The 14,650-nt window shown below is 43.5% G+C and overlaps 3 protein-coding genes across 7 annotated transcripts in view; 2 read left to right on the top strand and 1 right to left on the bottom strand.

Annotated features, from left to right (window-relative positions):
* Positions 1-14,650, top strand: part of LOC108540985 (UDP-glucuronosyltransferase 1-6) — a 107,244-nt gene that overhangs the window by 59,675 nt on the left and 32,919 nt on the right. The gene's annotated exons all lie outside the window — the stretch shown is intronic.
* On the top strand, positions 49-8,209 carry LOC108540961 (UDP-glucuronosyltransferase 1-3-like). Its single transcript, XM_017890280.1, has 2 exons — positions 49-935; positions 8,051-8,209. Exons 1-2 carry the CDS (start codon positions 69-71, stop codon positions 8,207-8,209), a joined length of 1,026 nt encoding a protein of 341 aa, XP_017745769.1. The 5' UTR covers positions 49-68.
* LOC108540988 (dnaJ homolog subfamily B member 3) lies at positions 13,341-14,412 on the bottom strand. Its single transcript, XM_017890375.1, has one exon. The coding sequence runs from the start codon at positions 14,295-14,297 to the stop codon at positions 13,623-13,625; it is 675 nt and encodes a 224-aa protein (XP_017745864.1). The 5' UTR covers positions 14,298-14,412; the 3' UTR covers positions 13,341-13,622.

The following is a 14,650-nucleotide window of genomic DNA, read 5'->3' as shown; positions in this document are numbered from 1 at the left end:
GATGAAGAAAGCAAAGGTAGGATGCACAGCGTGGGGTGGACAGTCAGCTGTCAGTGGCTTCTGCTGAGATGGCCACAGGACTCCAGGTTCCCCTGACGCGGTTGGCCACAGGACTGCTGCTCCTCCTCAGTGTCCAGCCCTGGGCTGAGAGTGGGAAGGTGCTGGTGGTGCCCTTTGACGGCAGCCACTGGCTCAGCATGCGGGAGGCCGTGCGGGAGCTCCATTCCAGAGGCCACCAGGCGGTGGTCCTCACCCCGGAGGTGAAAATGCACGTCAAAGAAGAGAACTTTTTCACCCTGACAACCTATGCCATTCCATGGACCCAGGATGAATTTGATCGTCTTGTGCTGGGCCACACTCAACTGTGCTTTGAAACAGGATATTTTCTGAAGAAAATTTTCAGAAGTATGGCAATTTTGAACAATATGTCTTTGGTCTTTCATAGGTCTTGTGTGGAGCTACTGCATAATAAGGCCCTGATCAGGCACCTGAATGCTACTTCCTTTGATGTGGTGTTAACAGACCCCGTTAACTTCTGCGGGGTGGTGCTGGCTAAGTACCTGTCGATTCCTACTGTGTTTTTTTTGAGGTATATTCCATGTGATTTAGACTTTAAGGGCACACAGTGTCCAAACCCTTCCTCCTATATTCCTAGATTACTAACAACCAATTCAGACCACATGACATTCCTGCAAAGGGTCAAGAACATGCTCTATCCTCTGGCCCTGTCCTACATTTGCCATGCTGTTTTTGCTCCTTATGCAAGCCTTGCCTCTGAGCTTTTTGAGAGAGCTGTGTCAGTGGTGGATCTTCTCAGCCATGCGTCTGTGTGGCTGTTCCGAGGGGACTTTGTGATGGACTACCCCAGGCCGATCATGCCCAACATGATCTTCATTGGAGGCATCAACTGTGCCAACAGGAAGCCACTATCTCAGGTCTGTGTTGGTGCCTTCATCCAATCAAAGCGCCAGGCAAAACACTTTAAAAAAAAATATGTTTACTTACAATTGCTTCCATATCTACTTATCTTTCCAAAGATTTCATTTCTGCTTCTCATTTTCATAATAGCCTTCAGTGAGATAAACTGTTAAGTGGTCTCTAGTAGTGTATTTCAGGTTTTAAATGGTCACTGCGAGGAAGAAGTAGACAAGAATGTTTGTCAAAGGATGGACAAGGACTGGTGTGACTCATGGAGACTGTTGGTTTGTAAAGGCACCATCTTCATGGTTGTGCATGTCTTTCAGCTGGGCAGAAACAGCGACATTACGTTTGGAACTGATCCATCCTGGATTTTTTGCTTGTGTGATTTTCAGGGGAAAGATGATGCAACAGCAAATTAAAATTGTTGACGTAATAATTTTTAGTGGTCCCGTCTTGCGAAAGATAGAGCGGTGACCACAGGAGACCTAAGCACTCACAGACACTAGAAGTGTCAAAGAGGTTGACTCAGTTCAGTGGAAGTGGTGCAATTAAGTTGGGATGGATGTCTGTGATTAGAGAATGACACATGAAGTTCAGTTTCCAGACAGGGATCTGTGCTGACAAAAGATTTTCTGGTCAGGATTTGGGGTCTGGTGCATGATGTGGGGACATCTCAAAGTTTGGTAGGCACAGTGATGGTTGCATCTCAAATGAATCTTCTACTTGGAATGCTGAAATTATCAAGAAGTGGCAGAAGGGGCTAGGGAGGAGATAAGACTGTGTATCTATAAGTCCAGTAAAGCTGTGGACAGTGATGAATGGACATGTGTCCAAGAAGGGAAGCGTTTCTCAGGAGAGGCTCATCACATCACCAAATCCACCTTATCCCACTCCATGTTTCTATAATGGGATCTACTCCTTTACCAAAAATTTCACAGACAGCCTTCATTAATCCAGAATATTTGGGTTTCATTGAAATGGTACTCTGGGAGCTGAATATTGTTTCTTTTTCCTTGGTGTGCATGTATGTCATGAGAGAATTCAGCCTTTTTATGTCATATTCACCGAATGTATATGAACTTCCATGACTTTAGATCCTTTTGTATTCTTATTTCCGTACTTCTTTTTATTAACATAGGTATTGTTGCAAAAGACTCTAAGCTTCATTTTTCTTTTTGATCAAACCACATGATGATTTTTTCATTGGTGGTTTTCTCCCTTATGCAATGTAGTTATTCAATTATAAAATATGTGTTTATTAGGTTTGTAAAAATGTTGAAAAGTGGGATGGCATTTAAATAGTGACTCTTGCCCTTTTCTTCCAGTTTTTCTTTTTTCTTTCTTTTTTATTATTATACTTTATGTTCTAGGGTACATGGGTACAACGTGCAAGTTTGATACATAGGTATACATGTGCCATGTTGGTTTGCTGCACCTATCAACTCGTCATTCACATTAGGTATTTTTCCTGATGCTATCCCTCCCCCAGTTCCCCACCCCCAAACAGTCCCCAGTGTGTGATGTTCCCTGGCCTGTGTTCAAGTGTTCTCATTGTTCAGTTCCCACCTATGAGTGAGAACATGCAGTGTTTGGTTTTCTGTCCATGTGATAGTTTGCTGAGAATGATGGTTTACTGCTTCATCCATGTCCCTGCAAAGGACATGAACTCATCCTTTTTTATGGCTACATAATATTCCATAGTGTATACGTGCCACGTTTTCTTAATCCAGTCTATCATTGATGGACATTTGGGTTGGTTCCAGGTCTTTGCTATTGTGAATAGTGCCACAATAAACATACGTGTGTGTGTGTCTTTAGAGTAGCATCATTATAGTCCTTTGGGTATATACCCAGTAATGGTATTGCTGGGTCAAGTGGTATTTCTAGTTCTAGATCCTTGAGGAATCGCCACACTGTCTTCCACAATGGTTGAACTAATTTTACACTCCCACCAACAGGGTAAAAGCGTTCCTATTTCTCCACATCCTCTCCAGCATCTGTTGTTTCCTGACTTTTTAATAATCACCATTCTAACTAGCGTGAGATGATATCACATTGTGGTTTTGATTTGCATTTCTCTGATGACCAGGGATGATGAGCATTTATTCATGTGTCTTTTGACTGCATAAATGTCTTCTTTTGTGAAGTATCTGTTCATATCCTTTGCCCACTTTTTGATGTTTTTTTTTTCTCTTATAAATGTGTTTGAGTTATTTGTAGGTTCTGGATATTAGACCTTTGTCAGATGGGTAGATTGCAAAATTTTTCTACCATTCTGTAAGTTGCCTGTTCACTCTGATAGTAGTTTCTTTTGCTGTGGAGAAGCTCTTTAGTTTAATTAGATCCCATTTGTCTATTTTGGGTATTGTTGCCATTGCTTTTGGTGTTTTAGTCATGAAGTCCTTGCCCATGCCTACGTCTTGAATGATATTGCCTAGGTTTTCTTCCAGAGTTTTTATGGTTTTAGGTCTAACATTTGAGTCTTTAATCCATCTGGAATTAATTTTTGTATAAGGTGTAAGGAAGGGATCCACTTCCAGTTTTTTACATGTGGCTAGCCAGTTTTCCCAGCACCATTTATTAAATAGGGAATCCTTTCCCCATTTCTTGTTTTTGTCAGGTTTGTCAAAGATCAGATGGTTGTAGATGTGTGGTGTTATTTCTGAGCCCACTGTTCTGTTCCATTGGTCTATCTATCTTTTTTGGTACCAGTACCATGCTGTTTTGGTTACTGTAGCCTTGTAGTATAGTTTGAAGTCAGGTAGCGTGATGCCTCCAGTTTTGTTCTTTTGGCTTAGGATTGTCTTGGCAATGCAGGCTCTTTTTTGATTCCATACGAACTTTAAACTAGTTTCTTCCAATTTTGTGAAGGAAGTCATTGGTAGCTTGATGGGGATGGCATTGAATCTATGAATTACCTTGGGCAGTATGGCCATTTTCACAATATTGATTCTTCCTATCCATGAGCATGGAATGTTCTTCCATGTGTTTGTGTCCTCTTTTATTTCATTGAGCAGTGGTTTGTAGTTCTCCTTGAAGAGGTCCTTCACGTCCCTTTTAAGTTGCATTCCTAAGTATTTCATTCTCTTTGTAGCAATTGTGAATGGGAGTTCACTCATGATTTGGCTCTCTGTTTGTCTGTTATTGGTGTATAGGAATGCTTGTGATTTTTGCACATTTATTTTGTATCCTGAGACTTTGCTGAAGTTGCTTATCAACTTGAGATTTTGGGCTGAGATGATGGGGTTTTCTAAATATACAATCATGTTATCTGCAAACAGTGACAATTTGACTTCCTCTTTTCCTAATTGAATACTCTCTATTTATTTCTCTTGCCTGATTCCCCTGGCCAGAACTTCCAACAGTATGTTGAATAGGAGTGGTGATAGAGGGCATCCTTGTCTTGTGCTGGTTTTCAAAGGGAGTGCTTCCAGTTTTTGCCCATTCAGTATGATATTGGCTGTGGGTTGTCATAAATAGCTCTTATTATTTTGAGATACATTCCATCAATACCTAGTTTATTGCAAGTTTTTAGCTCGAAGGGATATTGAATTTTGTCGAAGGCCTTTTCTGCATCTATTGAAATAATCGTGTGGTTTTGTCATTGGTTCTGTTTATGTGATGGATTACATTTATTGATTTGCGTATGTCGAACCAGCCTTGTATCTGAGGGATGAGGCCAACTTGATCATGGTGGATAAGCTTTTCAATGTGCTGCTGGATTTGGTTTGCCAGTATTTTATTGAGGATTTTTGCATCAATGTTCATCAGGGATATTGGTCTAAAATTCTCTTTTTTTGTTGTTGTGTCTCTACCAACCTTTGGTATCAGGATGATGCTGGCCTCATAAAATGAGTTAGGGAGGATTCCCTCTTTTTCTATTGATTGGAATAGTTTCAGAAAGAATGGTACCAGCTCCTGTTTGTACTTCTGGTAGAATTCGGCTGTGAATCCATCTGGTCCTGGACTTTTTTCGTTGGTAGGCCATTAATTATTGCCTCAATTTCAGAGCCTGTTATTGGTCTGTTCAGAGGTTCAACTTCTTCCTGTTTTAGTCTTGCAAGGGTGTATGTGTCCAGGAATTTATCCATTTCTTATAGATTTTCTAGTTTATTTGCATTAAGGTGTTTATAGTATTCTCTGATGGTAGTTTGTTTCCGTGGGATCGGTGGTGATATCCCCTTTATCATTTTTATTGCGTCTATTTTATTCTTCCCTCTTTTCTTCTTTATTAGTCTTACTAGTGGTCTATCAATTTTGTTGATCTTTTCAAAAAACCAGCTCCTGGATTCGTTGATTTTTTTTGAAGGGTTTTTTTGTGTCTCTATCTCTTTCAGTTCTGCTCTGATCTTAGTTATTTCTTCCCTTCTGCTAGATTTTGAATTTGTTTGCTCTTGCTTCTGTAATTCTTTTTGTTTGTTTGTTTGTTTTTTGAGACGTAGTCTTGCTCTGTCGCCCAGGCTGGAGTGCAGTGGCCGGATCTCAGCTCACTGCAAGCTCCGCCTCCCGGGTTCACACCATTCTCCTGCCTCAGCCTCCTGAGTAGCTGGGACTACAGGCACCTGCCACCGCACCTGGCTAGTTTTTGTATTTTTTAGTAGAGACGGAGTTTCACTGTGGTAGCCAGGATGGTCTCGATCTCCTGACCTTGGGATCCACCCATCTCAGCCTCCCAAAGTGCTGGGATTACAGGCTTGAGCCACTGTGCCCAGCCCTGTAATTCTTTTAATTGTGATGTTAGCGTGTCAATTTTAGATCTTTCCTNTTTGCTTTCTATTTGCTTGGTAGATCTTCCTCCATCCCTTTATTTTGAGCCTGTGTGTGTCCCTGCACGTGAGATGGGCCTCCTGAATACAGCACACTGATGAGCCTTGACTCTTTATCCAATTTGTCAGTCTGTGTCTTTTAATTGGGGTATTTAGCCCATTTACATTTAAGGTAAATATTGTTATGTGTTAATTTGAGCCTGTCATTATGATGTTAGCTGGTTATTTTACCCATTAATTGATGCAGTTTCTTCACAGCATCAATCGTCTTTACAATTTGGCATGTTTTTGCAGTGGCTGGTACCAGTTGTTTCTTTCCATGTTTAGTGCTTCCTTCAGGAGCTCTTGTAAGGCAGGCCTGGTGGTGACAAAATCTCTCAGCATTTGCTTGTCTGTAAAGGATTTTATTTCTCCTTCACTTATGAAGTTTAGTTTGACCAGATGTGAAATTCCAGGTTGAAAATTCTTTTCTTTAAGTATGTTGAATATTGGCCCCCACTGTCTTCTAGCTTGTAGGGTTTCTGCAGAGAGATCTGCTATTAGTCTGATGGGCTTCCCTTTGTGGGTTACCAGACCTTTCTGTCTGGCTGCCCTTAACATTTTTTCCTTCATTTCAACCTTGGTGAATTTGACAATTATGTGTCTTGGGGTTGTTCTTCTCGAGAAGTATCTTTGCAGTATTCTCTGTATTTCCTGAATTTGAATGTTGACCTGCCTTGCTAGGTTGGGGAAGTTCTCCTGGATACTATCCTGAAGAGTGTTTTCCAACTTGTTTCCATTCTCCTCATCACTTTCAGGTACACCAATCAAATGTAGATTTGGTGTTTTCCCATAATCCCATATTTCTTGTAGGCTTTTCTTGTTTCTTTTTACTCTTTTTTCTCTAACCCAGTCTTCCTGCTTTATTTCATTAATTTGATCTTCAGTCACTGATACCCTTTATTCCACTTGATCTAATTGACTACTGAAGCTTGTGCATGCATCACGAAGTTCTATGCCATGGTTTTCAGCTCCTTCAGGTCATTTAAGGTCTTCTCTACACTGTTTATTCTAGTTAGCCATTCGTCTAACCTTTTTTCAAGGTTTTTAGCTTTCTTGTGATAGGTTCAAACATGCTCCTTTAGCTTGGAGAAGTTTGTTATTACAAAACTTCTGAAGCCTACTTCTGTCAACTTGTCAAAGTAATTCTCCATCCAGCTTTATTCCATTGCTGGCAATGAGCTGCAATCCTTTGGAGGAGAAGAGGCACTATGGTTTTTAGAATTTTCAACTTTTCTGCTCTAGTTTCTCCCCATCTTTGTGGTTTTATCTACCTTTGGTCTTTGATGTTGGTTAACTACAGATGGGGTTTTGGTGTAGATGTCCTTTTTGTTGATGTTTATGCTATTCCTTTTTTGTTAGTTTTCCTTCTAACAGTCAGGTCCCTCAGCTGCAGGTCTGTTGGAGTTTGCTGGAGGTCTACTGCAGACACTATTTGTGTGGGTGTCACTAGCTAAGGCTGCAGAACAGCAAATACTGCAGAACAGCAAATATTGCTGCCTGATCCTTCCTCTGGAAGCTTTGTACCAAAGGGGCACCTCCCTATCCTGTCAGCTCCTACTGGGAGGTATTTCCCAACCAGGCTACACAGGGGTCAGGTAACCACTTGAGGAGGCAGTCTGTCCGTTCTCAGAGCTCAAATGCCATACTGGGAGAACCACTGCTCTCTTCAGAGCTGTCAGACAGGAATGTTTAAGTCTGCAGAAGTTGTCTGCTGCCGTTTGTTCAGATATGCCCTGCCCACAGAGGTGGAGTCTATAGAGGCAGTAGGCCTTGCTGAGCTGCGGTGGGCTCCGCTCAGTTTGAGTTTCCCAGCTGCTTTGTTTACCTACTTGAGCCTCAGCAATGGCAGACAACCCTCCCCCAGCCAGGCTGCTGCCTTGCAGTTCAATCTCAGACTGCTGCACTAGCAGTAAGCAAGACTCCATGGGCGTGGGAGCCACTGAGCCAGGCAAGGGAGAGAATCTCCTTGTCTGCTGGTTAATAAGACCTTGAGAAAAGCACAGTATTTGGGCAGCAGTGTCCCATTTTTCCAGGTATAGTCTGTCACAGGTTCCCTTGTCTAGGAGGGGGAAATCCCTCACCCTCTTGCACTTCCTAGGTGAGGTGATGCCCCGCCCTGCTTCAGCTCACCCTCAGTGGGCTACACCCACTATACAACCAGTCCCATTGACATGAACCAGGTACCTCAGTTAGAAATCACCCATCTTCTGCGTCGATCATGCTGGGAGCTGCAGACCGGAACTGTTCCTATTCGGCCATTGGTGTTGAAGTTTCCATTCTCCTCTGTGATACCTCCTTTTTTTCCCCTTTTTCTCTTACAGTTTTTCAATTTGAACATATTCTCTAGAGTTAACTATATTGCTCAAATCTTCACTGTCATCTCAGTGGAGCAGAACAAATTGGGAACTGTGGCACAGATCACTCTTGCTATGCCCCTTAGAGAATTCCACATTAACAAGGCTAATTTTCGAGTGTGGTAAAGAACAGGCTACTGTATTTAACAGTGAATCCATTGATTGTTTCCCAGCATGAGGTCACACCAGATTTAACATGGTTTGGCTCTGTGTCCCCCACCAAATCTCAACTTGAATTGTAATCCCCATAATCCCCACGTGTTGAGGATAGGACCTGGTGGGAGATGATTGGATCATGGGGGCAGTTTTCCACCTGCTGCCCTCATCATAGTGAGTTCTTATGAGATCTGATGGTTTTATAAGGAGCCCTTATCCTTTCACTTGCAAGCTCTTCCTCTCTCTTTCTTGCTTGCCACTATATAAGACATGGCTTTGCATCTCTCTCACCTTCTGCCAGGATTATAAGTTTCCTGAGGCCCCCACAGCAACATGGAACTGTGAGTCAATTAAAGCTCTTTCCTTTATAAATGACCCAGTCTTGGGTTTGTCTTTATAGCAGTGTGAGAATGGACTAATACAGTAAATTGGTGCCATGGGGAGTGGGGTACTGCTATAAAGATACTTGAAAATGTGCAAGTGACTTTGGAACTGGGTAACAGGCAGAGGTTGGAACAGTTTGGAGAGCTCAGAAGAAGACAGGAAGATGTGGGAAAGTTTGGAACTTCCTAGAAGCTTGTTGAATGGTTTCGACCAAAATGCTGATAATGTTGTGGACAATGAAGTCCAGGCTGAGTCTCAGATGGAGATGAGGAACTTGTTGGGAACTGGAGCAAAGGTCACTCTTGCTATGCTTTAGCAAAGAGACTGGTGGCATTTTTGCCCCTGCCCTAGAGATCTGTGGAACTATGAACTTGAGAGAGATGATCTGAAATTGGAATTTAGGTTTAAAAGGGAAGCAGAGCATAAAAGTTTGGAAAATTTGCTCCAGGGCATGTCAGAGACCTTTGCAGTAGACCCTCCCATCACAGACCTGGAGGCCTAGGAAGGAAAAATGGTTTTGTGGGCTGGGTCCAGGCCCCCCGTGCTGTGTGCAGCCTCAGGACTTGGTGCCCTGTGTCTCAGTGACTCCAGCCATGGCTAAAAGGGGCCATGGTACAGCTCAGGCCATTGATTCAGAGGGTGCAAGCCTCAAGTCTTGGCAGCATCGATGTGGTGTTGGGCCTGCAGGCACACAGAAGATAACAATTTAGGTTTAGGAACCACCGCATAAATTGTAGAGGGTGTATGGAAATGCTTGGATGTCCAGGCAGAAGTTTGCTGCATGGGTGGAGCCCTTATGGGGAACCTCTGCTAGGGCAGGGTGGTAAAGAAATGTGAGGTTGGAGCCCCCACACAGAGTCTCCACTGGGGCACTGCCTAGTGGAGTTGTGAGAAGAAGGCCACCATCCTCCAGAACCCCAAATAGTAGACCCAATAGCTTGCACTATGTGCCTGGAAAAGCCGCAGACATTCAATGCCAGTCTCTGAAGACAGCATAGAGGGGGGCTTTACCCTGCAAAGCCACAGAGTTTGAGCTGCCTGAGACTGTGGGAGCCCATTTCTGTCATCACCTTAACCTAGATGTGAGACATGAAGTCAAAGGAGATCATTTTGGAGGTTTAAGATTTAATGACTGCCCTGCCTGGTTTTGGACTTGCATGGGGCCTGTAGCCCCCTTTTTTTGGCCAATTTCTCCCATTTGGAATGGGAACATTTACCCAATTTCTGTACCCCCATTGTGTCTTGGAAGTTATGAACTTGTTTTTGATTTTACAGGCTCACGGGGGAAGGGACTTGACTTGTCTCAGATGAGACCTTGGACTATGGACTTTTGAGTTAGTGCTGAAATGAGTTAAGACTTTGGAGGATTGTTGGGAAGGCACAGTTGGTTTTGAAATGTGAAAAGACATGAGATTTGGGAGGGACCAGGGGCAGAATGATATGGTTTGACTCTGTTTCCACCCAAATCTCATCTCAAATTGTAATTTCCATAATCCTCATGTGTTAAGGGTGGGACCTGGTGGGAGCTGATTGGATCATGTGGGCAGTTTTCCCCATGCTGTTCTTGTCATGCTGAGTGAGTTCTCATGAGAGCTGATGGTTTTATAAGGGGCTCTTCCTCCTTCACTCACAAGCTCTTCCTCTCTCTCTCTCTCTCGCCTGCTGCCATGTGAGACATGCCTTTGCTTATCTCTCACCTTCTGTCATGATTGTAAGTTTCCTGAGGCCTCCCCAGCCATGTGGAACTGTGAGTCAATTAAACCTCTTTCTTTTAAAAATTAGCCAGTCTTGAGTATGTCTTTATAGCACTGTGAGAACAGACTAATACAAGATTGGTGGTGATTGATGTTATACTGAAAGAGTTTAAAGGAGAGTGTGAGAAAAGGAAATGAATCTTCATTTATTGAGAAAGTTGATGAGAAAGTGGAATTAGAAATTCCTAGAAAGGTAAGCTGTTGTATGAATGATTTCCCAAGATGGGAAAGTCTCTCTACCTGTTTGGAGACAGAAAGTGGAATCAGAGGGCAAGAAGATGATGGACAGAAAGGATCATTCCCTCTTCCAGATGCTTTCCAGTGTATGATGTAAGCCGAATTAAAACCAGCTGTGTTGAGCTCCAGCCAGAAAAAATGTCTGGCATTTTGGCTTTTTGGACCCTACTGAAATGGTTATAGGTCTCCAGGTCTCTTGGGGCTCACAGGGTCATGCCTTTCCTTGCTTGGTGTGCTTGGTGAGATGGTACCAGTGTTTCCATGGAGGATATTCATTTTAGGGATCTCCAGATGGTCATCTTTGCACCAGAGGGAATGTCCCCTTTTTCCACTTTGAAAACCTTATCAAACTCTTTTATAAAAGATGAATACCCACATACAGGCCTCTAGCACTCTTCTGTTTTGAGCTGAGATATTTTAAAAGAGGTTTTCAATTCTGAAAATCTTTAAACCATATGCTCTTGCTGGGAAAAAACAGTGGGTCAATATCATTCCCATCTCTACAAAAAGATATATATATATTTTTATTAGCTAGGTGTGATAGCATGTCTGTAGTCCTAGCTACTGGGAATGCTGAGGAGGAAGGATCACTCGAGGTCAGGAATTCTTGGTTACAGTGAGCTATCATCTTGCCTAAGCAACAGCTACAGAGCGAGATCATGTCTTTAAAACAAACAAACTTTACACTTCTGTAAAAGCAACACTTTCCATTTTTGACAGCACTAATCCAGGATATATCAAAACTGAACTTGTGTTTTCTTTCAGCTGTTAAAACTAGCCAGAATTGTTATAGATCCACTACCTCTGAGTGACAGACACTGGTGTGCCACTCTTTGCTGACCACTGAACAATGAGATTATGTAACCAATTCTGTAGGTACACACCAATTCATTCTACTCTACCCAGAGTGGTGATTTCCAACACACAAAACCACCATGAAACTGCCCATGCCTTCCTACCACTTCAAAACTCTTTTCATCCCTGAACTGCTCCAAAAGCAAATCTAACCCCAGCAAACTACTCAGTGAGTATCTTCACACATGTAACTTCCCTCGTCTGGCTTAGAAAAAAATGAACTCATTTTTCAAAAGCCCTGACAGTCTATCTTATTCTGATACTTCTTGTATGGTTATTGCATAAAGCAACTACCCAGACATCTCGTAGCATGTTGATTTCAGAGTTCAATATGAGACCCTGTGTGCCCCTGTGGGATGGTGCCAGCTCACTGCCCCGTTCCTGCTGTTTATTTCTTAGGTGCCATTCCATGCAGACTGGACTCTAAGGGTTCTAGAGCATATCCAAACCCATTGTCACAGTCTTTCTTGGTTAATGATGTGTTCAAGCCATGATTTTTCTGTAAAAAATTAAGAGCATGCTGTTCTTAATTTTTTTCAGCCTGTCTAGTTCAGTTGTCCTTTTGCTCTCATGCCTTATGCAAACCTTTTCTCAGAGTTGACCCTGTAACATGGGACCCTTTGTGATGGACTACCCCAAGGCAACATGCCCCTAAACGTCTTCATTTGGGGCATAACCTGTGCCAACAGAAAGGTACTTTCCCAGTTGTGTGTATGGTGACTCACCCAAACAATATTACATATACACTTGACTTTCCTCAATCTAATTTGGCATGCCCCGAGCATAGTAATAAGATAGTTCTGTGTGGCCTTATGGAAATGCTTTTTTCACATTTCCAGGACCTACTGCCGAGACCAGCTCGGTCATGGAGACCCTAACCCAGCAGCACTAGAGGAATTAAAGACACACACACACACACAGAAATATAGAGTGTGGAGTGGGAAATCAGGGGACTCACAGCCTTCAGAGCTCTGAACAGAGATTTATCCACATATTTATTGACAGCAAGCCAGTGATAAGCATCATTTCTATAGATTATAGATTAACTAAAAGTATTCCTTATGGGAAACAAAGGGATGGGCCGAAACAAAGGGATGGGCTCTAGCTAGTTATCTGCAGCAGGAACATGTTCTTAAGGCACAGTAGCTCATGCTATTGTTTGTGGTTTAGGAATGCCTTAAGCAGTTTTCCTCCCTGGGTGGGCCAGGTGTTCCTTGTCCTCATCCCGGTCAACCCACAACCTTCAGCGTGGGCATCATGGCCATCAAGAACATGTCACAGTGCTGCAGAGATTTTGTTTATGGCCAGTTTGGGGGCAGCTTCTGGCCAGATTTGGGGGCCTATCCCCAGCAACCTACCACAGTTGGAGAACCACGTTAGGGCTAAAGACAGTCCTAGTACACCATTAACCAACCATGTAACCACAAGGTCTGTCCTCAGCCTTCAGAGTGAACATGCTTCTTACACTGATTTCAGCTCAGTGATATGGGATTCAAATGTCTGACCTCCAAAATATTAAGAGAATAAACACATGTTGTTTTAAGCCACCAAGTTTGTGGTAATTTGTTACAGCAGTGATAGGAAACTAATGGATCCACTTTACCAGGTTTACCTGCTTTTAAAAAGTCTGGGTTTAACCTTTTATCTAGATAATGGTCAACTTTTCCTACATCACCAGCATTTATGTGCAACTAAAAGCCATCATTAAATTAATTCAGAAGTATTAATATATTCATAGATTTCACTACTACACACTAAAAAATTGAAGTCAAATGGTTTAGAGCAAACCACCTGGTTCACATTTTCCCAACGGAAAAAGGCAAGGCTCAAAGTGCTGAGTTGAACATTCTATCCTAGCACTAGGAAATAAACATTGTCAGCCTCCAGCTTAAGTTTAATAAATAGCAAAGTGCATACAGATATTTACGACGATTGAAAGACAGAGGTACTATCCGTGTAGTCCCAACAATAATAATAGGCATTGGCATAAAGCTTTAATAAATTCTTGGGTACAGTTTTTCTGAAAGTAAAGTTCACTTTCAATTCTAAAAATAGTCCGCTATTCCTCCAGATATGCTTTAAGTCAAATGTGGACTGGGATTACTTGGTGTCAATGCGGAGCAACTGCTCTATGCCATTTATTATGAAGGACTTTAACTGAACTGTCCATCTTCCTCCACTTCCATCCTTTCTTGGCCATTCTCAATGATTCTCTTGGTGGTGATTTTTTTGCCATCAACTATTTCAGTGGAAGTCGACATGGACTTGAAGCTGCCTGTCCCATCCCTACCATAGGACATGCAGAAGGAAGAAAGGCCCCCACTTCCCAGGGAGCCAAAGGAACTAAATCCTGTATCAAAAGAAGAAAATCCACCCCCAAAAGCTGGAAATTCACTGAAGGTAGAGAAAAGGGGTGCAGACCCTCTGCTTCTGCTTCCCCCGGAGTTCCTCCGACTTCCAAAAATATTTTCCAGCGGGTTTCCAAAGAAGTCAAAGGAGAATGGGTCCTGGCCACCGAAGAACTCCCTGAAGACCTCGGCCGGGTCGCGGAAGCTGAAGATGTACTCGAAGGGGTCCTCGAAAGGCCTGCCAACTGCGCAGCCACCCTCCGCCCCCGCCTCGCCATAGCGGTTGTAGACGTCGCGTTTCTTGGCGTCCGACAACACCTCGTAGGCCTCCGCCACCTGCTTGAATCTCCTTTCTGCTTCCTCCTTGTTCTCGGGGTTTTTGTCTGGGTGCCACTTGAGCGCCAGCTTGCGGTAAGCCTTCTTGATGGCCTCGGTCGAGGCCTGCCGGGGCACGCCCAGCACCTCGTAGTAGTCCACCATGCTGGACGGCCAGAACAGCCGGCAGAGCACTGGCGCAGTGAGCGGGACAGCTGCCACCCCGGGCGCGAGCCTGAGTGGTTGGCGACCTGGGTCGCTTGGAGGGACGCCCCTTATGACGCAGCCACATCTCATTGGTCGAGGCCTATGAGCGCCTCGCATCCCAGGATGCAGTGCTCCTGGGACCGGCCCTGCTCTTTGTGAGGCTCTGTGGTGCTCCACGACCAGGCCCCGCCCACTCCGGCCCCCGCCCAACCGCGGTCTCCAAAAAGGGTGGGAATAAGGTTGCGGGAAAGAGAAAGGGTTGACTTTAGCTGCGTGAAGAACTGTTTTTCTTAAAGTCGGCTTTATATCAG

Source organism: Rhinopithecus bieti, unplaced genomic scaffold, assembly GCF_001698545.2.
Source record: "Rhinopithecus bieti isolate Rb0 unplaced genomic scaffold, ASM169854v2 scaffold_19482, whole genome shotgun sequence".
Classification (NCBI taxonomy): Eukaryota; Metazoa; Chordata; class Mammalia; order Primates; family Cercopithecidae; genus Rhinopithecus; species Rhinopithecus bieti.
Note: the sequence above shows the minus strand (reverse complement) of the source record. Positions and strands in the feature narration are given on the sequence as shown.

Excerpts from the sequence above, each read along its gene's own strand:
- LOC108540961 (XM_017890280.1), top strand. The coding sequence starts at position 69 with ATGGCCACAGGACTCCAGGTTCCCCTGACGCGGTTGGCCACAGGACTG. Across the intron at positions 936-8,050 it reads ACAGGAAGCCACTATCTCAG|TTTTTCAATTTGAACATATT; the intron begins GTCTGTGTTGGT and ends TTTCTCTTACAG.
- LOC108540988 (XM_017890375.1), bottom strand. The coding sequence starts at position 14,297 with ATGGTGGACTACTACGAGGTGCTGGGCGTGCCCCGGCAGGCCTCGACC.